General features: G+C 33.7%; 1 protein-coding gene, 1 long non-coding RNA gene and 2 other non-coding genes across 4 annotated transcripts; 3 read left to right on the top strand and 1 right to left on the bottom strand.

Moving 5' to 3' along the window:
• Positions 1-17,705: 17,705 nt before the first annotated feature.
• LOC126718012 (uncharacterized) lies at positions 17,706-19,279 on the top strand. The gene is made up of 2 exons (XR_007652805.1): positions 17,706-17,982; positions 18,834-19,279. It is a non-coding gene; the product is annotated as an uncharacterized LOC126718012 (long non-coding RNA).
• On the top strand, positions 18,313-18,392 carry LOC126720094 (small nucleolar RNA R160). Its single transcript, XR_007653258.1, has one exon. It is a non-coding gene; the product is annotated as a small nucleolar RNA R160 (small nucleolar RNA).
• LOC126720095 (small nucleolar RNA R160) lies at positions 18,619-18,697 on the top strand. Its single transcript, XR_007653259.1, has one exon. It is a non-coding gene; the product is annotated as a small nucleolar RNA R160 (small nucleolar RNA).
• Positions 19,280-22,422: 3,143 nt separating the features above from the next.
• On the bottom strand, positions 22,423-24,893 carry LOC126719620 (50S ribosomal protein L12, chloroplastic-like). Its single transcript, XM_050422153.1, has 2 exons — positions 24,837-24,893; positions 22,423-22,698 (listed from the first exon to the last, which is right to left on the bottom strand). Exons 1-2 carry the CDS (start codon positions 24,891-24,893, stop codon positions 22,423-22,425), a joined length of 333 nt encoding a protein of 110 aa, XP_050278110.1.
• Between the last annotated feature and the right edge of the window lie 250 nt (positions 24,894-25,143).

The following is a 25,143-nucleotide window of genomic DNA, read 5'->3' as shown; positions in this document are numbered from 1 at the left end:
GACCCGTTTCGTCTTGAAATGAAGCCTTGATGGTGTTTTTTAATTTTTAAAATTTTTTTGCATTTATTTTTGAATTTTCTAACTCGGGTCGGGTTCGAACGGATAGGAAGGAAATTATTTTCGCACTCTTTTTTTCGGCCTGTCTTGGCCCGTTTCGTCTTGAAATGAAGCCTGGATGATGTTTTTTAATTTTTAAAATTTTTTTGCGTTTATATTTGAATTTTCTAACTCGTGTCGGGTTCGAACGGATGGGTAGGAAATTTTTTTTGTTCTTTATTTTTCGGCCTGTCCTGACCTATTTCTTCTAGAAATGAAGCCTGGATGATGTTTTTTAATTTTTAGAATTTTTTTCCATTTATTTTTGAATTTTCTAACTCGCGTCGGGTTCGAACGTATCGGAAGGAAATTATTTTTTTTCTCTATTTTTCGGGCTGTCTTGGTCCATTTCGTCTTGATATGAAGCCTGGACGATGTTTATTAATTATTAAAATTTTTTTGCATTTATATTTGAATTTTCTAACTCGGGTCGGGTTCGAACGGATAGGAAGGAAATTTTCCTTTTCTCTATTTTTTGGCCTGTCCTTTCCCGTTTCGTCTTGAAATGAAGCCTGGATGATGTTTTTTAATTTTTGAAATTTTTTTGCTTTTATTTTTGAATTTTCTAACTCGGTTCGGGTTCGAACGGATAGTAAGGAAATTATTTTTGTTCTCTATTTTTCGGCCTGTCCTAGCCCGTTTCGTCTTGAAATGAAACCTGGATGATGTTTTTTAAATTTTAGAATTTTTTTACATTTATTTTTGAATTTTCTATCTCGGGTCGGGTTCGAACGGATAGGAAAGAAATTTTATTTGTTCTTTATTTTTCGCCCTGTACTGACCCGTTTCGTCTTGAAATGAACCCTGGATAATGTTTTTTAATTTTTAGAATTTTTTTGCATTTACTTTTGAATTTTCTAACTCGGGTCGGGTTCGAACGGATAGGAAGGAAATTATTTTTGTTCTCTTTTTTTTTTTCGGCCTGTCTTGGCCCGTTTCGTCTTGAAATGAAGCCTGGATGATGTTTTATAATTTTTAAAATTTTTTTGCATTTATATTTGAATTTTTTAACTCGGTCGGGTTCGAACGGATAGGACGGAAATTATTTTCATACACTTTTTTTCGGCCTGTCTTGGCCCGTTTCGTCTTGAAATGAAGCCTGGATGATGTTTTTTAAATTTTAAAATTTGTTTGCGTTTTTATTTGAATTTTCTATCTCGTGTCGGGTTCGAACGGATATGTAGGAAATTTTTTTTGTTCTTTATTTTTCGGCCTGTCCTGACCCGTTTCGTCTAAAAATGAAGCCTGGATGATGTTTTTTAATTATTAGAATTTTTTTCCATTTATTTTTGAATTTTCTAACTTGCGTCGGGTTCGAACGAATAGGAAGGAAATTTTTTTTGCTCTCTAGTTTTCGGCCTGTCTTGACCCGTGTCGTCTTGAAATGAAGCTTGGGTCATGTTTTTTAATTTCAAAATTTTTTTTACATTTATTTTTGATTTTTCTAACTCGGGTCGGGTTTGAACGGAAAGGAAGGAAATTATTTTTGTTCTCTATATTTCGGCCTGTCTTGACCCGTTTCGTCTTGAAATGAAGCCGGGATGATATTTTTTAATTTTTAAAATTTTTTTACATTTATATTTCAATTTTCTAACTTGGTTCGTGTTCGAACGTATAGGTAAGAAATTTTTTTTGTTATCTATTTTTCGGCCTGTCCTAACCCGTTTCGTCTTGAAATGAAGCCCGGATTATGTTTTTTAATTTTTAGAATTTTTTTGCATTTATTTTTTAATTTTCTAACTCGGGTCGGGTTCGAACGGATAGGAAGGAAATTATTTTTGTTCTATTTTTCTTCGGCCTGTCTTGGCCCGTTTCGTCTTGAAATGAAGCCTGGATGATGTTTTATAATTTTTAAAATTTTTTTGCATTTATATTTAAATTTTCTAACTAGGGTCGGGTTCGAACGGATAGGTAGGAAATTTTTTTTGTTCTCTATTTTTCGGCCTGTCCTGACCCGTTTCGTCTACAAATGAAGCCTGGACGATGTTTTTCAATTTTTAGAATTTTTTCCATTTATTTTTGAATTTTCTAACTCAGGTTGGGTTCGAACGGATAGGAAGGAAATTATTTTTTTTCTCTAATTTTCAGCCTGTCTTGGTCCGTTTCGTCTTGAAATGAAGCCTGGATGATGTTTTTTCATTTGTAAAATTTTTTTGCATTTATATTTGAATTTTCTAAATCGGGTCGGGTTGGAACGGATTGGAAGAAAAATATTTTTTTCCTCTTTTTTTTGGCCTGTCTTGGCCTGTTTCGTCTTGAAATGAAGCCTGGATGATGTTTTTTAATTTTTAAAATTTTTTTACATTTATATTTGAATTTTCTAACTCGGGTCGGGTTCGAACGTATAGTTAGGAAATTTTTTTTGTTCTCTATTTTTCGGCTGTCCTGACCCGTTTCGTCTTGAAATGAAGCCTGGATGATGTTTTTGTATTTTTAGAATTTTTTTGCATTTATTTTTTAATTTTCTAACTCGGGTCGGGTTTGAACGGATAGGAAGGAAATTATTTTTGTTCTCTTTTTTTTGGCCTGTCTTGGCCCGTTTCGTCTTGGAATGAGGCCTGGATTATGTTTTTTAATTTTTATAATTTTTGTGCATTTACATTTCAATTTTCTAACTCGGGTCGGGTTCGAACGGATAGGTAGGAAATTTTTTTTGTTCTCTATTTTTCAGCCAATCCTGACCCGTTTCGTCTTGAAATGAAGCCTTGATGGTGTATTTTAATTTTTAAAATTGTTTTGCATTTATTTTTGAATTTTCTAACACGGGTCGGGTTCGAACAGATAGGAAGGAAATTATTTTCGTACTCTTTTTTTCGGCCTGTCTTGGCCCGTTTCGTCTTGAAATGAAGCCTGAATGATGTTTTTTAATTTTTAAAATTTTTTTGCATTTATATTTGAATTTTCTAACTCATGTCGGGTTCGAACGGATAAGTAGGAATTTTTTTTTCTTCTTTATTTTTCGGCCTGTCCTGACCCGTTTCGTCTAGAAATGAAGCCTGGATGATGTTTTTTAATTTTTAGAATTTTTTTCCATTTATTTTTGAATTTTCTAACTCGGGTCGGGTTTGAACGGATGGGAAGGAAATTATTTTTGTTCTCTATTTTTCGGCCGGTCTTCACCCGTTTCGTCTTGAAATGAAACCTGGATGATGTTTTTGAATTTTTTTGCATTTACTTTTGAATTTTCTAACTCGGGTCGGGTTCGAACGGATAGGAAGGAAATTATTTTTGTTCTCTTTTTTTTTTTCGGCCTGTCTTTGCCCGTTTCGTCTTGAAATGAAGCCTGGATGATGTTTTATAATTTTTAAAATTTTATTTATATTTGAATTTTTTAACTCGGTTCGGGTTCGAACGGACAGTAAGGAAATTATTTTTGTTCTCTATTTTTCGGCCTGTCCTAGCCCGTTTCGTCTTGAAATGAAACCTGGATGATGTTTTTTAAATTTTAGAATTTTTTTACATTTATTTTTGAATTTTCTAACTCGGGTTGGGTTCGAACGGATGGGAAGGAAGCTGTTTTTGTTCTCTATTTTTCGACCGGTCTTCACCCGTTTCGTCTTGAAATGTAACCTAGATGATGTTTTTTAATTTTTTGAATTTTTTTGCATTTATTTTTGAATTTTCTAACTCGGGTCAGGTTCGAACGGATAGGAAGGAAATTTTTTTTGCTCTCTATTTTTCGGCCTGTCCTGACCCGTGTTGTCTTGAAATGAAGCTTGGATGATGTTTTTTAATTTTAAAATTTTTTTTACATTTATTTTTGAATTTTCTAACTCGGGTCGGGTTCGAACGGATAGGAAGGAAATTTTTCTTGTTCTCTATTTTTTGGCCTGTCCTTGCTCGTTTCGTCTTGAAATGAAGCCTGGATGATGTTTTTTAATTTTTGAAATTTTTTTTGCATTTATTTTTGAATTTTCTTACTCGGTTCGGGTTCGAACGGATAGTAAGGAAATTATTTTTGTTCTCTATTTTTCAGCCTGTCCTGGCCCGTTTCGTCTTGAAATGAAACCTGGATTATGTTTTTTAAATTTTAGAATTTTTTTACATTTATTTTTGAATTTTCTAACTCGGGTCGGGTTCGAACGGATAGGAAAGAAATTTTATTTGTTCTTTATTTTTCGCCCTGTCCTGACCCGTTTCGTCTTGAAATGAACCCTGGATAATGTTTTTTAATTTTTAGAATTTTTTTGCATTTACTTTTGAATTTTCTAACTCGGGTCTGGTTCGAACGGATAGGAAAGAAATTATTTTTGTTATCTATTTTTTAGCCTGTTCTGACCCGTTTCATCTTGAAATGTAGCGTGTATGATGTTTTTTAATTTTTACAATTTTTTTGCATTTATTTTTTAATTTTTAACTCGGGTCTGGTTCGAACGGATATGATGAAAATTTTTTTTGTTCTCTATTTTTTGGCCTGTCCTGACCCGTTTCTTTTTGAAATGAAGCCTGGATGATGTTTTTTAATTTTTAAAATTGTTTTGCATTTATTTTTGAATTTTCTAACTCGGGACGGGTTCGAACGGATAGGAATGAAATTTTTTTTCCTCCCTATTTTTCGGCCCATCCTGACCCGTTTCGTATTGAAATGAAGCTTGGATGATGTTTTTTAATTTTTAAAATTTTTTGCATTTCTTTTTGAATTTTCTAACTCGGGTCGGGTTCGAATGGATAGGAAAGAAATTCTTTTTATTCTCTATTTTTCGGCCTGTCTTCACCCGTTTCGTCTTGAAATGAAACTTGGATGATGTTTTTTAAATTTTAGAATTTTTTTACATTTATTTTTGAATTTTCTAACTCGGGTTGGGTTCGAACGGATGGGAAGGAAGCTGTTTTTGTTCTCTATTTTTCGGCCGGTCTTCACCCGTTTCGTCTTGAAATGAAACCTAGATGATGTTTTTTAATTTTTTGAATTTTTTTGCATTTATTTTTGAATTTTCTAACTCGGGTCGGGTTCAAACGGATAGGAAGGAAATTTTTTTTGCTCTCTATTTTTCGGCCTGTCCTGACCCGTGTTGTCTTGAAATGAAGCTTGGATGATGTTTTTTAATTTTAAAAATTTTTTTACATTTATTTTTTATTTTTCTAACTCGGGTCGGGTTCGAACGGATAGGAAGGAAATTTTTCTTGTTCTCTATTTTTTGGCCTGTCCTTGCTCGTTTCGTCTTGAAATGAAGCCTGGATGATGTTTTTTAATTTTTGAAATTTTTTTTGCATTTATTTTTGAATTTTCTTACTCGGTTCGGGTTCGAACGGATAGTAAGGAAATTATTTTTGTTCTCTATTTTTCGGCCTGTCCTGGCCCGTTTCGTCTTGAAATGAAACCTGGATGATGTTTTTCAAATTTTAGAATTTTTTTACATTTATTTTTGAATTTTCTAACTCGGGTCGGGTTCGAACGGATAGGAAAGAAATTTTATTTGTTCTTTATTTTTCGCCCTGTCCTGACCCGTTTCGTCTTGAAATGAACCCTGGATAATGTTTTTTAATTTTTAGAATTTTTTTGCATTTACTTTTGAATTTTCTAACTCGGGTCTGGTTCGAACGGATAGGAAAGAAATTATTTTTGTTATCTATTTTTTGGCCTGTTCTGACCCGTTTCATCTTGAAATGTAGTGTGTATGATGTTTTTTAATTTTTACAATTTTTTTGCATTTATTTTTGAATTTTTAACTCGGGTCTGGTTCGAACGGATATGATGAAAATTTTTTTTGTTCTCTATTTTTTGGCCTGTCCTGACCCGTTTCTTTTTGAAATGAAGCCTGGATGATGTTTTTTAATTTTTAAAATTGTTTTGCATTTATTTTTGAATTTTCTAACTCGGGACGGGTTCGAACGGATAGGAATGAAATTTTTTTCCCTCCCTATTTTTTGGCCCATCCTGACCCGTTTCGTATTGAAATGAAACTTGGATGATGTTTTTTAATTTTTAAAATTTTTTTGCATTTCTTTTTGAATTTTCTAACTCGGGTCGGGTTCGAATGGATAGGAACGAAATTCTTTTTATTCTCTATTTTTCGGCCTGTCTTCACCCGTTTCGTCTTGAAATGAAACTTGGATGATGTTTTTTAAATTTTAGAATTTTTTTACATTTATTTTTGAATTTTCTAACTCGAGTCGGGATCAAACGGATAGGAAAGAATTTTTTTTTGTTCTCAATTTTTCGCCCTGTCCTGACCCGTTTCATCTTGAAATGAACCCTGGATGATGTTTTCTAATTTTTAGAATTTTTTTGCATTTAGTTTTGAATTTTCTAACTCAGGTCTGGTTCGAACGGATAGGAAAGAAATTATTTTTGTCTCTATTTTTCAGCCTGTCCTGACCCATTTCATCTTGAAATGAAGCCTGGCTGATGTTTTTTAATTTTTAGAATTTTTTTGCAATTATATTTGAATTTTCTAACTTGGGTCGGGTTCGAACGGATAGGAAGAAAATTTTTTTTGTTCTCTATTTTTCGGCCAATCTTCACCCGTTTCATCTTGAAATGAAACCTGGATGATGTTTTTTAATTTTTATAATGTTTTTGCATTTATTTTTGAATTTTCTAACTCGGGTCGGGTTCGAACGGATAGGAAGGAAATTATTTTTGTTCTCTATTTTTCGGCCTGTCTTGGCCCGTTTCGTCTTGAAAGGAAGCCTGGATGATGTTTTTTAATTTTTTAAATTTTTTTGCATTTATATTTGAATTTTCTAACTCGGGTCGGGTTCGAACGGATTGGTAGGAAATTTTTTTTGTTCTCTATTTTTCGGCCTGTCCTGACCCGTTTCGTCTTGAAATGAAGTCTGGATGATTTTTTTAATTTTTAAAATTTTTTTGCATTTATTTTTGAATTTTCTAACTCGGGTCAGGTTCGAACGGATAGGAAGGAAATTTTTTTGTTCTCTATTTTTCGGCCTGTCCTGACCCGTTTCGTCTTGAAATGAAGCCTGGATGATGTTTTTTAATTTTTAAAATTACCCGGGCAAGAAAATTCCGAGAAAAATAGAAAAAAAAATGAAAAATTAAAAACCTCTTTACGGCATTATATTTAGCAAAAACGTGATGAGATAGGCCGAAAAAGGGAGAAAAAAATTTTAGTCCCGAATTCCGTTCATACTCGACCTGAGCAGGAAAATTACAAAAAAAATAGCAAAAAATTAGAAAACCTCTTTCCGGCATTATATTTAGCAAAAACGTGATGAGATAGGTTGATAAAGAGGAAAAAAAATTTTAGTCTCGAATTCCGTTCATACTCGACCTGGGCAGGAAAATTCCGAAAAAAATAGCACTCGGCTCGGGGAAGAAAATTCTGAAAAAAATAGCAAAAAAATTCAAAAAATTAAAAAACCACTTTTCGGCATTATTTTTAGCCGAAACGGGATGAGATTTTTCTCAGAATTTTCTTCCCCGAGCCGAGTATGAACGGAATTCAGGACTAAATTCTTTTTCCCTCTTTCTCAGCCTATCTCATCTCGTTTTGGCTAAAAATAATGTCGGAAAGAGGTTTTTTAATTTTTTGAATTTTTTTGCTATTTTGATCAGAATTTTTTCCCCGAGCCGAGTATGAACGGAATTTGGGACTAAAATTTTTTTCATTTTTTTGCTATTTTTTCCAAAATTTTTTTACCCGGGTCTTCTTTGAACGGAATTCGGGACTAAAATTTTTTTCTCTCTTTCTAAGCCTATCTCATCCCGTTTTCGCTACAAATAATGCCAGAAAGAGGTTTTGTAATTTTTTGAATTTTTTTGCTATTTTTTTTCGGAATTTTCTTGCCTAGATCGAGTATGAGAATTCGGGACTAAAATTTTTTTCTCTCTTTCTCGGCCTAACTCATCCCATTTTGGCTAAAAATAATACCAGAAAGCGGTTTTTTAATTTTTTGCATTTTTTTGCTCTTTTTTTCGGAATTTTCTTGCCCAGGTCGAGTATGTATGGAATTCGTGACTAAAATTTTTTTCTCGCTTTCTCGGCCACTCTCAACCCATTTTGGATAGAAATAATGCCGGAATTAACTTATTTAATTTTGGAAAAAATAGCAAAAAATTCAAAAAAATTAAAAAACGTGTTTCCGGCATTATTTTTCGCCAAAACAGGATGAGATAGGCCGAAAAAGATAAGAAATAGACAAATATTATAAAGTGATATTTATAGTAATCATAACGTGGTCTTATATTTGGTTTAATAAGTATTATAAAAGAATTAGTAAACATAATTAATATTCTTCTTAAAAAAACATAATAAATATATAATTGTGTTTACATCTTTAAGCTTTATCCAATGTTTTTTATTTTTTGTCCCCTCTCTTTGTATTTAAATAGAAAAAATTACAAATGTGTGGAGGCAATTGTTTACCATTTTAATCATTTTAGAGGCTTTTAGATATTTTGGACATTTTAAAGTTTTCGGGGTACTTTTGTTTATTCTAGAGGTTTTGAGGATATCTTGGTCATTTTAGAAGTTCTAAGAGTACTTTGATCATTTTACTAGTTAAGAGGTATTTTGGTCATTTTAATAGTTTCAGAGCATTTTTCATCATTTTAGAGGTTTTATTCTAGAGGTCTTAGGGATATTTTGGTCATTTTAGAGGTTTTCTTCTGGAGGTTTCAAGGATAGGTCATTTTAGAGGCTTTGAGAATATTTTGATCATTTTATTGGTTAAGGGGTATTTTGGTCATTTTAGAGGTTTTGGGGGCATTTTGGTCATTTTAAAGGTTTCAATATTATTTTGGTAATTTTAGGGGTTTAGGGGTAGTTTGGTCATTTTGGAGGATTCAAGTAAGGTCATTGTAGTGGTTTCAGAAGTATTTTGATCATTTTTGAGATTTCAAGTCATTTTTGGTTTGGCTTTGAAAAAAAAAGGAAAAAAAAAAGTCATTTTTGGTCATCTTAGAGGTTTGGTGTATTTTGGTAATTTTTGAAGTTCCAAGGGTATTTTGGTAATTTTTGATGTCTAGGGGTATTTTGGTCATTTTAGAGGTTTTCGAGGTTATTTTGGTAATTTTTTTTGGTCTAGGGCCATTTTAATCATTTTAATGGTTTCAAGGGTATTTTGGTTGTTTTAGAGATTTTTAGGTATTTTAGGTCATTTTAGAGGTTTAAGGTTTTTATTTTATTTTATTTTTTTATAATGTTATTTTAGTGGTTCTAGGAATTTGTGGGAATTTTGGTCATTTTTGAGGTTTTAAGGGTATTTTAGAGATTTGGAGAATATTTTAGTAATTTTTGGTGGTTCCAATGGTATTTTGATCTTTTTAGAGATTTTGGGGTATTTTAGAGGTTTAAAAAAAAAAAAAAAAAATTTGTCATTCTCTTGAGTAAAATAAATTTTTTTGGTATGAGCAATATTTTTAATTTTATAAATTATTATAACCCACCATAATTAATGTAAAATTACACCTATTTAATAAGGTGGTGATGAGATTAAGGTGATGTGAAATATTTTACAATCTTAGATTATTGTAATCTTGTAACAAAAAGATGAACTAAATATCATAATGATCACATTACAGTGGTCTGGTCTTGATGTGATACACATCATGGTAAACCAAACGTGATTCGAGATTAAGAAGTTAATTCACACTCAATAGTGATGCTGTAGAGAGAGACCATATTATAATTAATTGAGGTTACCTTTATGATATTTGACTTTTTCTTTTTCGAAATGTTTTCAACTAGTCTTAATTTTCATTTAGATGGGGTTAATTGGGGTAAAATTTGCTAAATAATGTGTGTGTATGTGTGTATATAATATTATTGATTTAAATTGGCATTGCCTTGAAACGAATTACATGATTTAAAAAAGGCCTAGGTTCTTGAATAATTTCAAAATAATGTCAGTTTCAATAAATAATTAATATTGTTAAAGAAGTATTATTTTGTAAAATTTTCCCGCTGTATATGTTTTTGGTATGGGTTTTTTTTTTTTGGTAAACTGGATAGAGAATATTAACTAGGAAATACTGGCAGAGGATTTTGGTATGGTGTTACTGTGTTAGTATATATATATATTTTGGGGGGGGGGGGTAAGATATGGTGTTAGAATCTAATTATTCAACTAACTAGACTTATCATACACGCTTTGCGCGTGCAATAATGCTCTTCTTTATTTATTTGTTTTTTGGTTTAGTGTTTAATGTTTAAGAGTGATATATAAATAATTGTGTGTATTATTTATTTATTTTATAAAGAAAGAGGTAAGTTAACGTAGAATAATGTTTAAAAATGAGATAGAGAACCGTAAGAAGTTGAAACCAAATGGGAAATTTGAAATTATTGATTGGGATTAGAATTGTGATAAGTAAAAAAATTTGAGATTTAAATAGTAGAATGATAAGAATCCGAAATGATCTAACTGATTTCGAGGACAGTTAACCTCCAAGAACAATAGAGAGAGAGAGAGAGAGAGAGAGTTAGGAAGGAATAGAAGAACAAGTATTCAAGAAACAATGGACTCAGCTGATTCATTCATAGTGTTCACAGTACACTTCCATCTCTGTTTTATACTCCCCTTCATGTAACTAACTAATTCCCTAATCTATCATTACAACGTACTAATCATTGATTAATCAATAAATGGCATAACTAACTACTAACCACTCACATGGCTTCCTTGTAACTACCTAACAGAATAACTGCCTCTTGAGGTCCCACATCAGCAGCCTTGACTTGCCCCTCTCAGTAGCAACCCACGCCCCTGCCTCAGCAAATCACTCACCCCTCTGCAGCAACTCCCACACTACCAGTGCATCTCACGTGCCTCCCACATATCAGCATTGTATCAATACTTTCCCCCTCAAAGCACCTTGCCCACAAGGTGAGGGAATTTCAGTTGAAGCTGATATAAGTCTTCCCAACTAGCATCATCACTGGTACAGCCTTGCCATTGGATCAAGACCTGAGTAATGGTCCTGCTTCGCAGCTTGACGGACCTACTCTTCAAAATGGCCTCAGGTTCAAGCGTAAGAATGCCTTCAGGTGAGACAGATGGCAATTGAGAAATAGGAGTGACCTGCTGTCCTAACTTGGCTTTAAGACGTGAGACATGAAAAACAGGATGGATTTTGGAGTCAACTGGTAAAGCCAATTTGTAAGCTACTTCCCCAACCTTATGCAGCACCTGGAAGGGTCCATAAAATTTTGGAGAGAGCTTACCAAGAGCATTAGGCTTTAAGGACCGCTGCCTATAAGGTTCTAACTTCACATACACCCACTCACCATCCGCAAAACTCCTCTCTACCCTATGCTTATCTGCTTGAAGTTTCATTCTCTCTTGAGCCAACAACAAATTCTGTTTAAGTAAGGACATAACCTGCTGCCTTTTTTGCAAATGATCATCAACAGCCTCTACCAAAGTAGTGCCAGGAATGTAATCCAACAGCCTAGGAGGGGGATAGCCATACAATGCTTCAAAGGGGGTTACCTTGGTTGAGGAATGAAAATTGGTATTAAACCAGAACTCTGCCAAAGGTAACCAATCCACCCAGGCAGTGGGTTTAGCTGCTGCAAAAGCTCTTAAGTATTGCTCTAAACTTCTGTTGACCACCTCCGTTTGCCCATCTGTTTGGGGATGATAAGCTGATGACATGGCTAAATCTACTCCTTGAAGCTTCATTAACTCCTTCCAAAAACGAGAAGTAAAGATTGGATCTCTGTCACTCACCACAGAAGCAGGCATTCCATGAAGTTTGAACACAAACTGCATATAAACAGAAGCAACTTTGGATGCAGTGTAAGGATGTGCTAATGCCATGAAGTGAACATACTTAGTCAACCTATCCACAACCACCAATATGACAGACTTTAATTGAGCTTTAGGCAGTCCTTCAATGAAATCCATACTCACAGCTAACCATGGCTTGGAAGGGATGGGTAAGGGTTGGAGTAAACCAGCTGGCCTACAAGTCTCATGCTTCACCCGTTGACACACATCACACTCTTTGATGTATTGCATCAAGTCCTTCTTCATACCCGGCCAATAGAAATCTTGTTTAACCCTGTGTAAGGTCTTCACATAACCTGAGTGTCCACCTAAAGGTCCATTGTGAACATGGTGCAAAATAGAAGACTTAAGAGAACTATTCGCCCCTAAATAGATTCTGCCCTTGAAAAACAGCAGGCCATCCACTAAAGAGAAGCCTTTTGGTGGGTTGCCATCCTTCTGAAATGCAGAAAAAATAGTTTGAATGGCAGGATCTGTTTCATAACTAGCTTTGAGCTCGGCTACCCAAGTTGGAGTAGGAAATGAGATGATATACAAAGCAACTGATGCAGGAACTGATGCAGCCATTTCACAATCCCCTTCCCCATTATTCTGACTAGCCCTCAACATATTCAGAGCAGCAGTACCTTCAAGCTCCTCTTGGCTGCTATGAACTTCAGTAACAGTTACCTCACCTCTCCTAGACAAGGCATCCGCCACTACATTCTCAGAACCCTTCTTATACTCCACCACAAATGCATATCCTAGCAACTTAGACAACCATTTCTGTTGAAGTGGGGTACCAATCCTCTGATACAGCAAATACTTGAGACTTTGTTGATCAGTTTTGATGACAAAAGGTCTCCCTACCAAATAGGGTCTCCATTTCTTCACTGCAGAGATTAAGGCCAGAAATTCTTTTTCATAAGTTGAAAGTGCCAAAGCAGTACCCTTCAAAACTTGACTGTGAAATGCAATAGGCTGATGCTCCTGCATCAGAACAGCCCCGATGCCACTACCAGAAGCATCACATTCCACAGTAAAGGTCTTAGTGAAATCAGGTAATGCCAAAACAGGTGGACTGGATACGGCTAACTTCAATTGATGGAAGGCTGCTTCAGCTTCAGCACTCCAAGAAAAGGAATTTTTCCTCAAAAGTGCAGTTAATGGGGCTGCAATGTGACCATAACCCCTTACAAATTTTCTGTAGTAACCGGTAAGGCCTAAAAACCCTCTCAAGGACTTGACATCTTTAGGCACAGGCCACTCTTGCATAGCCAAAATCTTCTTTGGGTCAGTCTTAACACCAACTCCGGATATGATATGGCCTAAGTATTCTACTTCCAAGCAAGCAAACATGCATTTAGACATCTTAGCATACAATTGGTTCTTAGCCAACACTCCCAAAACAATTCTTAGATGCTCAATATGGTCAGGCATGTTCTTACTATAAACCAGAATATCATCAAAGAAAACAAGAATAAACCTCCGAAGGAATGGCTTAAAGACTTGATTCATTAAGGATTGGAAGGTAGAGGGGGCATTTGTCAACCCAAAGGGCATGACAAGGAATTCATAGTGTCCTTCATGTGTCCTAAAGGCTGTTTTTGGAATATCCTCCTTCCTCATCCTAATTTGGTGGTAGCCCGACCTCAAATCAAGCTTAGAAAAAATGCAAGCTCCATGTAATTCATCCAATAATTCATCAATAACAGGGATAGGGTACTTATCTTTAATAGTGGCTTGGTTTAATGCTCTATAATCGATACACATACGCCAAGAACCATCAGATTTTCTAACCAAAAGAACAGGTGAGGCAAAGGGGCTTTGACTGTTTTGAATAAAGCCTACTTCTAATAAATCCTTCACAATTTTTTCAATTTCATTTTTCTGGTAATAGGGATACCTGTATGGCCTTTGACAAATGGGTTGCGTGCCCTCCTTAAGGTTGATTTGGTGTTCATGACCCCTCACTGGTGGCAGATCCCCTGGGGTAGAGAATACACCATGAAATTCCTGCAACAAGGATGTGATCTCAGGTGGCAGGGCAGACTGCTTCTCAGTTGTGCTCTCAGCTATAATCTGTAGGATCAGCCCCTTTCTTGTAGGTTCTTTGAAAAATTGAACCTCATCTTGCACTTCAAAACCCCTTGGGGTGTTAAGACCATGTAACAGCACCTGTTGACCTCCATATTTAAACCCCATTGTTAATTTCATGAAATCCCAATTGATAACTCCTAAAGTGCTAAGCCACTGTGTGCCGAAAACCATATCACAACCTCCTAAAGGCAGCACATGTAACTGAACCAGAAAAATCTGCCCTTGTAAACCTACATGAATATCTTTGCACAAGCCTTGAGTCTTGATGATATCACCATTAGCAACCTTAACCTCAAGAATTTGTGATTCATCCACAGGCACATGGAGAACTGAAACTACAACTGCATCAATGAAGTTATGTGTACTTCCAGAATCTACCAAGATAACCAATGAGACAGAATTAACCTTACCCTTAACCCTCATTGTCCCTGGAGTAGGGCTGCCCACCAAGGCATACAAGGTAATCTCTGGTTCTGCCTCTTCATCTTGCCTTCTTCCCATGCAAACTCCATTGTCAACCTCAACATACTGATCATTGCAACAAGAATCTGAGGTTACTTCCACTCCTTCCATCAAGAACAAAGTGGCCTGTTTGCACTTATGCCCCGGTGCCCACTTATCATCACAATTATAGCAAAGTCCTTTCTTTTTCCTTTCCTCCATTTGAGCAGCACTGATCTTCTTAACAGGAATTCTGGTGGACCTATTTTCCATTGGAGCAGCTCCCAACAATGAAGGTTTAGGTACACCAAGCAATGGAGATCTAGTTTGCTCATGTGTCCCCTTATAACTCCTCCTACAACTCAATAAGTACTCTTCTTGGATTTTGGCCAATCCAAATGCTGCGATGAGAGTAGGAGGATTCAACATTCTCACAGGCAACCTCACTTCATCCTTCAAGCCACTCAAGAAGCAGCTCAGTTTATGCTGGGGAGATAAGCCTCTAATCCGATTAGCCAACCCTTCGAATTCACCTTTGTATAAAGCCACAGTGGAAGTTTGCCTCAATCTAGTTAGAGCTTCCATTGGATCATCATAGGCCGTAGATCCAAATCTAATCAACATTGCTTGAATCAAGGCCTCCCAATTGCCAAACACCCCAGCTTCTTCTCCTTCTTGAAACCAAACCAATGCTTCACCTTCCATATGAAAAGAAGCCATCATTAACTTCTCTGATTCTAGAATCTTGTAGTATTTGAAATACTGGTTTGCTTTGTAGATCCAAGAAGTTGGTTCCTCACCACTGAATCTGGGAAAATCCAATCTCACTGGCCTGGAAAATCCTGAGACAGATTGATGGCCGTTACGATCCTCTGACCTATGTGGATTCTCAAGATTGTAATCAGCAATCTCAGTTCCATTCAACTTCTGTAAAATGGCAGCCAATTGTCGACTCATCTCATTCAAGGTGCGAGTATGGATACTAGTGATTTTATGAATTTCTTGGATCTCTTTGTTGTGGTGATCGGTGGTGGATTTTAGTGAAGCTATGGTTTCATTGAGAATTGCGGTTGATCGAGTTTCCGCCATGGTTGAACTTGTAATCACAGGACAAGCCTGCTCTGATACCAATTGATAAGAATCCGAAATGATCTAACTGATTTCGAGGACAGTTAACCTCCAAGAACAATAGAGAGAGAGAGAGAGAGAGTTAGGAAGGAATAGAAGAACAAGTATTCAAGAAACAATGGACTCAGCTGATTCATTCATAGTGTTCACAGTACACTTCCATATCTGTTTTATACTCCCCTTCATGTAACTAACTAATTCCCTAATCTATCATTACAACGTACTAATCATTGATTAATCAATAAATGGCATAACTAACTACTAACCACTCACATGGCTTCCTTGTAACTACCTAACAGAATAACTGCCTCTTGAGGTCCCACATCAGCAGCCTTGACTTGCCCCTCTCAGTAGCAACCCACGCCCCTGCCTCAGCAAATCACTCACCCCTCTGCAGCAACTCCCACACTACCAGTGCATCTCACGTGCCTCCCACATATCAGCATTGTATCATAGAAAGATGATATACGGTAGTGTGGATGGATGGGAATTTGTAATAATTGTATAAAATTTGGATAACAGAAATTTTGAAATTTAAAGAATTTATTAAAAAAAAAACATAGAAATTTTGGGATAAGAATTAATAGTTTTTACGTGAGGTAGTGGTTTTTTTTTTTTTTTTTGAAAAAGTAATTTTGTAGTTTTTTTTTTATAAATATAATTAAAGTATTTGAATACAAATAGATAATGGTTATTTGGTAAGAATATTTAAATTTAGTTTTTTGTTTTGCAATCCATAAAATGGTGAGTTCCACACTTGAATTTATTGTTTGGCTAATATTTTCAAAATACAGTTTTCAAAAAACTGTGTCCTATTTTCCTGATTTAAAATGAGATTTTGAAAACGGCTAAAGGGGGTGTTTTTAGGACACAGAAAATGTTTTTAATGACATAGTTGTAAATAAATTAAAAATAGTGGACTCCACTTATTTGTCCAAACTCTTTTATCTCTTTATCACAAAAAGGATTCTCACACTTCAAATTTGAAACTTATCATTAATAAAAAAACATGATGAGCTCTATTCCTTTATCATTATCTACAAAAAAAAAAAAAAAAAAAAAAAAAGTAATCTATAGATTCTACACATTACTTTTTGTAAATAAAATTTTTTTTTTTAAATCTCAAAAATAGAAATGGTCTCCTAAACAATTATTTTTATTTTTAGTATTTTGAAAATTACTTAAAAGTGGGAGCCAAACACATAAATTATAAAAATTATTATCTAAAAACTAGTTTCATGTTCAATTTTTTTTTTTAAAAATTGTTTTTATACTGTTTTGAAAACAAAAATAAAAATTCTACTACTAATCAGGCCCTGACATATATAGATAGGAATAAGACATTTAAATATATTAAGGTGGTGAGAATAATTGTTTTTTTTTGGTATGTGAGATATTATTACTCTTTTAACATTTTTTGGAAAAGTAATTTTGTATTATTTTTATAAAGATAATTGATGTTTTTGAATTCAAATAGATAACAAATACTAATAGGAATCAGACATTTGAATACAAATAGGAAGTGAGAATAACGGTTTTTTTTTTTTTTGGTACGTGAGATAATATTACTATTTTTAACATTTTTTTTTCTTTTTTGTAGGAAAAAAAAAATTAAACTAAAGGATATGTTATTTCAAAATTTGTACTAGGGTATTTTGGTACGCCAAAAATTGAAGATGAAATAGAAAAATCCTGAGGTTATTAAGGGTGTGTTTGTTTGGAGGTGAAACAGGATGGATGGAAAACTTTGGAGAGAAATTAGAAAGAAAAACTTTTTTGAAGTGTGTTTAGTTGGGTAGGAATGAAGGAAAATAAATGGTGAGACCCAGATGTTTTTTCTCCAGGCTCACCAAAATATTTTCTCCTTAAAATGAAGAGAGAATTGAATGGGGATAAATTTTTTTTTGATCGACAAAAATGCCAATGTACACATACACATGGGCTTCTTCAAGTAGCTTTTATTCTTTTTTTTCTTCTCCCTGGGCACTGGGCCGCAACGTTGCCGTGTTGTTTTTATTTTTTCCTGGGCAACGTTGCTCTCCTTTCTTTTTTTTTTTTTTCCTCCTCTTTTGGCCAGTATCGTTGCTTTTTTTTTTTTTTTTTTTTTAACTAGACGTGATTTTTTTTGACATGATTTTTATTTTTTTAATAAATTTGGGTGGTTACTCTTTTTTTGTGATTATTTTTCATTTTCAACCAAATAAAAATGAGAAAAAATAAAATTTTTTTTATCCTTTAATTTTCTACTTTTTTTACTCCTTCAACCAAACCACCTAAGTAAAACAAACCTAGTTATAGGTTAACACCTGGTCTTTATTAATTGGTTGGGTCATGGGTGTACTGCCTTAGACACTACTGTGCGGTCTACCTGAACCGCTAAACCCTAATTCCAACCTCCAATCTATCAGATATCACCTATAAAAGTCACCTAATCTCTTTAGCCTTTGAAAGGAAATCCCAAATGGAAAAGAGAAAAAGAGAGCCGCCGTCTCTGAACAAAAGAGCGATCGGCACTCTTTAAGCTGTTGATTCTGGAATCAGGTATACAACCACTACCTCCACGGTCACCCATCTCTTTTTTTTTTTTTTTTTTTTTTTTTTTTTTTGGGTTTGGAAATATAACCCAGTATTATTTATTATTATGCACCAAATAGCCCCTTGCTTCTTCAAGTTCAGTGGCAAGGAAACATAGAGAAAAGGGTTTAAGGGTGCTAAATTGACACTTTGGCACTAACATTTTTATGCTGTGAAAAAATTTAAAAAAAAATTCCTTTGCACAACTCTGTTATGCCAAAAATAATGGAATCACATTTTTGTGCATTTTATTGGTTATATATTTATGTTTATGTTTTTTATTTTTAAAGTTGGCAAAGCAAAATGATGAAGTTCTATGCTCTGAATTTGATGTGGAACATATATTATGTATTTGCCTTCAAAGTTCTCTGATTGCTTTGCTACATTAGATTGTGTATGGTAGTAAACTGCCTATTTTTGAGTACTTATATAAAGGGTCATTATGTATATTATAGTTAAAATTATGATCTGATTCTTATTTTCAACATATATTGATGTCTCTTAGTGGGTCTTTACAAACTTTGTTTTCGATGCCTTTTAAGGTATCAATGTGATTTCTTGATTATTAATTTCTGAAGATAAAGCTATTCTGGCAAGAAGCAAATCAATATGACGAGGTTATTATATCCGAATATGATGTAGAACCCTATTTCATATTGGCTTTCAAAGTTCTCTGATTGCTTTTTTTCTCAGTTCAAGCAAATCTTTCAATCGTCTAATGGATCATATATATATTATTGTTTTTTGTTAAGTTAAAAAAACTTTCTAATATGTTAACACATCTTATTCTTTCTATGAATTCCTTAAACTGGTTTAAGGTCTGTGTGTGTGTGGTGAGGGGTCAGAATTGAAACTCCAAATTGATAACTTTAGAGGACATATGTTGATAAGGAAGAGTCAGCTGGATTGTGAATTTAGAAGATAATATGAATAAACCTATATGCTTGGTTGGGGGTACTCAAATGCCATCACAATTGTAACAACCTAATCATCTTTTAAATGCTTTTGATATGTCATTGCAAAGGCATGCTCTCTCTCTATTTTTTCTTCACTTACCAATGAATGGAAATTATAGTGTTTTATTAATGGGAACTTTTATGTGAATGCTGGCACCAAAATTCATAGCCTGTTATGTACTCATATTTCAGACTGTACGAGCATGGTGCAATATTTAAATCTTTCTTTTGCTTGTTCATTTTTTAGCTTGGCTTGTCTTTGAAAAATGACTAGTGGAGCCGAACAGGGGAGAGACATGCTGGCTTTGTGATCAAACAGCTATTTTTGCAAGCGATCATATGCTACTTTTCTTATTCTATTTCTTCAAAAACTAGTTTTGGTGGCACGTACTTGTTTCTTTCAACTACAACAACCAAACCTTAGTTTCAAAACTTTGGGATGGTTGTTTCAATGATTAAAAAAAGTGTTTTTATTTTTTTAATTTTTTTTATTAAAAAAAAAAAAAAAACTACACAGGATCTTTGGGATGGTTGTTTCATACAATTTTAATATTATTAAAACGTAGGATCATTCACAATATATGCATTGTTCTTTCACGAATGGAATGAAAAATTTCATCTCATGTATTTTTCTATAAGGACAGTTGCAAACATTTTTCTCAAGAAATTTCTTTGTTCAACATTTCAATCATATAATTATTACAAATAACATTGCACAAATTCCCCCTTAAATACTCTCTTTTTTGGGGGGGTAGGGGGTGGGGAGTGGGGTGGAAATCATTCTTTTCTAGGATATTAACAAGCTTGGGGTGTGTGTGTATATATATATATACTACACACAAAAATTTTGCTTAAAAGTTTTTGGTGGCCAAAATAGTTTCTTTAATATTAACATCCAACAAGCTGCTTTTCTAAGAAAAAAAATTTGTTAAATAATTACAATAAATAATAATAAACTTGCGGTTCATCTTTTATTTACTTCTAAGTTGACAACAAATGGGCTAAAATTGAAATGTGATAATTCTGAGCTTGAAGTTAAAAAACTCTAACATAGATAATAGATTAGATTTTGAGGGTATTTGTACTTATATTTTTTGTACTTTTATTTTAGTCAATTTATTTCTTAAACTTCAAATATGTGCTAAATTACTCTTGTTGCTTTGCCATCCAAGCCGTCCAACTCGCATGGGACACAAAAATTGGCAAAACTCATCTACTTAACCAATTCAGAAAGAGAGAAACCTAGGGAATGTTTTGAATCACTGTAAAGGTTATATTGGATTAAGAATCTATATTACAGGGAGTACAAAGCCTTCATGTAATAAGTATTCCTATTCAACGTTTAGTGATAACTCAGGCTGAATTTGTATTCAATATTTTTGTAATATTTGATAAGTGAGGGGTATGACATTATATTTTTGTTAAAATTTCTAAAATACTCTTTTAAAAAAAACTATATATTTACATTTTTTGTGGTATTACTTAGCATAAGTATGTACTAGCCTCATTACACACGTGTGCGATGAGGCTTTCTTTAAAAAAAAAAAAAAAAAAAAAAAAAAAAAAACCTATGTTTTTATTTTACATATATAAATTTTATTTTGAGAATCTAATTTATAACTGGATAAAACAATTTGAAAATTAATAGGAGAGTGGTTTTATTTTTTAGGCAATATTTTAGTGGCAGTTAGAGTTATATTTTTACCTCTACTTAAATATAAGGTTGTAGGAGAATTTTTTAACAAAAAAGAAAAAAAAGAGAGGCTTCCAAATAAAACAAACGGGAAGAATTGGGGGAGTGCACTATTCATTGAATTCGTGTTTCTGTCCAGAGGGGGCTCCTTTTTTTTTTTTTTTTTTTTTTTTTTTTTTTGGCAGTTAAGATAGTAGTTGTTAGAGCATCCCCATCCGAAAATTGTATTCTATCTTATTTTACCATTTTAAAAAATTATTTTATCAATTATACCATATCATTTTACAATACTTCAGCATCCCAATTTTTATTTTACAATACAACATATTAAAATAATATTTCTACACAATAAAATAATATATCCCAAAACCCAAATAAAAACAAAAACCCAAAACCCAAAACTCAAATCACCTCTACAACCACCTGCTACCACCATCAGAACGAAGAACATTTCACATCTCCCACAAAAGTATTTCCTAGAAAAATGAGGGGGTGTTTGGATTCATTTTTTTGATCACTCAATTTCCATCACTTATCACTCATCACTCAATTTTTCACACCCGTTTGGCATCATCACTCAATTTCCATCACTCAATATTTTTCACACTATTTGTGGGCCCATACCTGTCAGTCGGTGCAGCTTTTTCTCTCTTTTTTTTTTTTTTTTTTTTTTTTTTTTTTGTTTTCAGTACCCAAACTCACCGAAGCTAAAAAAAAAAAAAAAAAAAAAAAACCAGAACTGAAGATTGAACAAGTGAAAAAAAAAAAGTCAAAAGGTGGTCAAAAGTTGCAGCTGTGGGTCCCCTATGTGTGTTTAATTACAATATTGTCATTGAGTTATGAGTTATGGAAGGCTGTTTTCAGTTTCCATAACTCATAATTCAAAAATCAGAGAATTAAGTGATAGAAACAGAGTTATCATTTGCCAAACAATCTTTTTGCTATGGGTCCCACCATTTTTAAGTAATGAATTATGGAAATAGAGAATTGAGTTATGAGAATTGGCTATCCAAACAGCTTCTGATTCTCTCTCTCTCTCTCTCTCTCTCTCTCTCTCTCTCTCTCTCTCTCTCTCTCTCTCTCTCTCTCTCTCTCTCTCTCTCTCTCTCTCTCTCTCTCTCTCTCTCTCTCTCTCTCTCTCTCCTTATAGAAGTGCTATTGTTTTCATATATGAATTAGATTGGAAAAGGCATATTCAACCATTTTCTTACATATAAAAAAGAGATTGCACTTTTTTAGATTTTCCTCATTGTCCAATTCAATGAACACAACTAAAGCACACATAAAAAACTAACAATCTAGAGATGCAGCTCATTCCACAAACCTCACCTATTCAACATCCTCCTCTGTTGTAATAAAACAAACAAAATAGGTGCAACTAAAAACAACTAAAACAAGTAACAATAAGCATTCCCTTCAAAATAGGGACAACCAAGTCACAAAATTCACTCATGAAATCCCTCCCAACTCAACTAATCACAAATTGCTAACTTTTTTAAGTCTTATCCAATTCAATGAACACTACCATAAAAAAGTGTAAAACCACAACACAAGTCTATTTTGTCTATCACATTCTTTGTGGCATTACAACAAACACAAGGAGTGCAAAAAAAAAAAAAAAAAAAAAAAAAAACCCCACTAAATTTGCAAAATTCATTCATGAACATCAATCACATTTCACTGTACCACCAAAATCCAACTATAAACTAAACCCAAAAACACAAATTAACCATTACAAACCCCAAAATCAAATTCAAATTACACAATAGCAATCTTAGCTCTGGCTTCCTCAAGCTGCTTCTTGGCCTCTTCAACCTCATCTTTAAAAACCCCTTCCTTAAACTTCTTAGGCAACCCTTCAATCAAATCCTTAGCCTCCTTCAAAGCCAAGCTCGTCAACGCCTTCACCACGTTAATCACCGAAATCCTCAAACTGCTGGGGACATCCTCGATAACCACGTTGAACTCAGTCTTCTCTTCGACAATGGTGGGTCCTGCATCAGCTCTAGCAATGGCAAGAGAAACAGGCCACCACTGCCACCACAGCGTGGCAAGGTCACCATGCTGCAACTTAAATAATGCTCCCAAGTGCAGGATTGTTGCGAAGTAATAACTCGGTAAGTCCGAGGTCGAATCCACAGGAAAAATGAATTGATTAGCAAACCACAAGAGAATAAAACTAAATTAATAAAGTTTAATTGAAGAGATTTTTAATTCTTTAGTGAAAGTAATTTAAATTGAGTGAAAATATCAATATATTATGGCGCTAAGGTTTACGGATCCACACACAACACATTTTATTAGTAGTCTTAACAATATTTATTTTGTAACTCAACTAAAATTCATACGAAGGATGATTTTAGTAGGATGATTTAACAAAAAAAAAACTCAAGAATTAATTGTCTAAGGTAGTTTCATGCAATTGATTGATTTTAGGCAAAACAAAACTAGCTAGTTCACAGGGAATACTAAGCATTTAACGTACTAGGAGTCTACGATAAATCAAAGGATTATCATGGGCGGCGCCATGCATAGTTTAGGGGGTTCAAATGAACCCCATGAGATTTTTTTTTTTAATATATATAATTTTTTTTTTGTTAGTTTACCCTCCTAAAATAAAAATTTGAACACTATGACACTAAATTTTTTAAAACCCACTTGAAATAAGTTTAATTATGATTCTCTTAATAATGTTTTGATCTTTTTAAACACAAAAAAGGCCTAACAATAAACCAATTTTATCTAAAATTTGGGAGAAATAGTAAGCCCAACAACAAAAGTAATTTTTTTAAAAATCTTAAATCTTAAATAAAATAAATCATTTAGATCTTAACAAATTTGAAATAAACTAATAGAAAATACATAGTTTACCTTGTATATTTATAGTGTTTCTAAACAAATGTGTACAATATTGTATATTTTTTGCAAATGTATATAGTATCATTATCTATAATGTAAATCTTACATTGATTCTAAACAAACGTGTAAGTATAATTGTTTGCAATGTAAATTTTACATTGATAGTACAATGTGAACATATAGTTGTCCTAAACTAATAAATAAAAGTATTTTAAGTATTAATAATTAAAATTTACTTAACATAATTAACATGTTCATTATATTAAGAAAAAATATGTCAATTAAACCTGTAATATATTTTTTATTCTACTACTAGTATGTACTATAGACAAATTTGTAATAAAGAAATCGTGTAAACCGTAAGATTCATATTTTACCTAAGATGTATCTTCTTATTGACCCCCCTAGAAAAAAATCTTGGGGCCGCCACTGAGGATTATATAGAACTAAACTCTTTTCTAGATGAGTAAAACAATCAAAAACATAAAAACATAAGTATTAAAAATAATAAATAATTGTTAAGAACATACCAATAAACGGTTGGGTTTCACCCCTTACCTTAGCAAGGCTTTTAGCAAGCCATAACATAAATAAAACTCTAAAAATTGTATAGAAACTTTAAGAAAACCTAAGGGCATGTTTGGTAGACTGTAATAAGCGCTGTAATGTAATAGTTATTCCTATCGTTTAGTTATTCTTTAGTTTGGTTATGTTTTTATTACAAGGAATAAGCATTTTTTATGAATAGCTATTCTTCAAAATGAGGAATAACTATTCCTCTTTAAAAGGTTGTATTAGCTATTCCTTAGTAAGTGTAATTGTAAGGACTCAATTTGTAACGACCCCAAATTGGTTTTATTGGGTTCGAACGTTTAAGGCCCAAATAATAAATTTGTAGAGAGTGGGCTAAAAGGTTAGGTCTTGGTCACCAGACAGTGGTTAGTCATGGCGTTCATGGTAATTGCACAAGGATGAACCGTGCTTGCCCAAGAAGGTTTTCTCCTCGGCACGGCCTGGGAGGCTCTAGTTCTTGGCCCTCCTCCCCGTCCCCTGTTCTGGACTGCTTCCTTCTCTTTTTATACTAACCTTTACCCTCTCTCTAACGTCCACGTGTAAGTTCAGTTTTCTAGGGCTGATACTTGTCCTATCAGCCCATACCCAAAGTGGTTGGGGGTGGTTGCAAAAACTGAAAAGCATTGCTCTGTCAGGCACAGAGTATTTAATTGCAGTAATGGCAGCCTGTCCCTTGTCCTTCATCGCCACACTGTTTAGGGGTCCTTTCTCCATCAATGCGGAGGGTTCCTATACCGTACTTGCCCTTTCTTCCAAGAGCGCTTTGGGATGCCGATGACAGAATCGTCCTCGGTCATATCTCTAGGCCATTTGGATTTTCATTGTATGTCCTCGCAATGTCCCTCCTTAGCTCGGGCCTTGGGCCCTAACGTAAAGTGGGCCGGGGTCACAAGTTCTCTAGCCCCACAGTAATAATTTCAAAACTTAATATATTTCCAAATAAACAAACTTTCTATATACATCTAACAATTATAAAAATAAAAAATCATAAAAAATAACACATATCTCTCTTAAATTCAAAAATAATAATTTTTAAGGAGATATAAT

Source organism: Quercus robur, chromosome 3, assembly GCF_932294415.1.
Source record: "Quercus robur chromosome 3, dhQueRobu3.1, whole genome shotgun sequence".
Lineage (NCBI taxonomy): Eukaryota > Viridiplantae > Streptophyta > Magnoliopsida > Fagales > Fagaceae > Quercus > Quercus robur.
Note: the sequence above shows the minus strand (reverse complement) of the source record. Positions and strands in the feature narration are given on the sequence as shown.

Bases quoted from the DNA above. Each gene is read 5' to 3' on its own strand.
- LOC126719620 (XM_050422153.1), bottom strand. From the start codon at position 24,893: ATGACCGAGGACGATTCTGTCATCGGCATCCCAAAGCGCTCTTGGAAG. The intron at 22,699-24,836 runs GTACGGTATAGG...CTGTGGTGGCAG, and splicing joins GCTCTTGGAAGAAAGGGCAA to TGGTGGCCTGTTTCTCTTGC.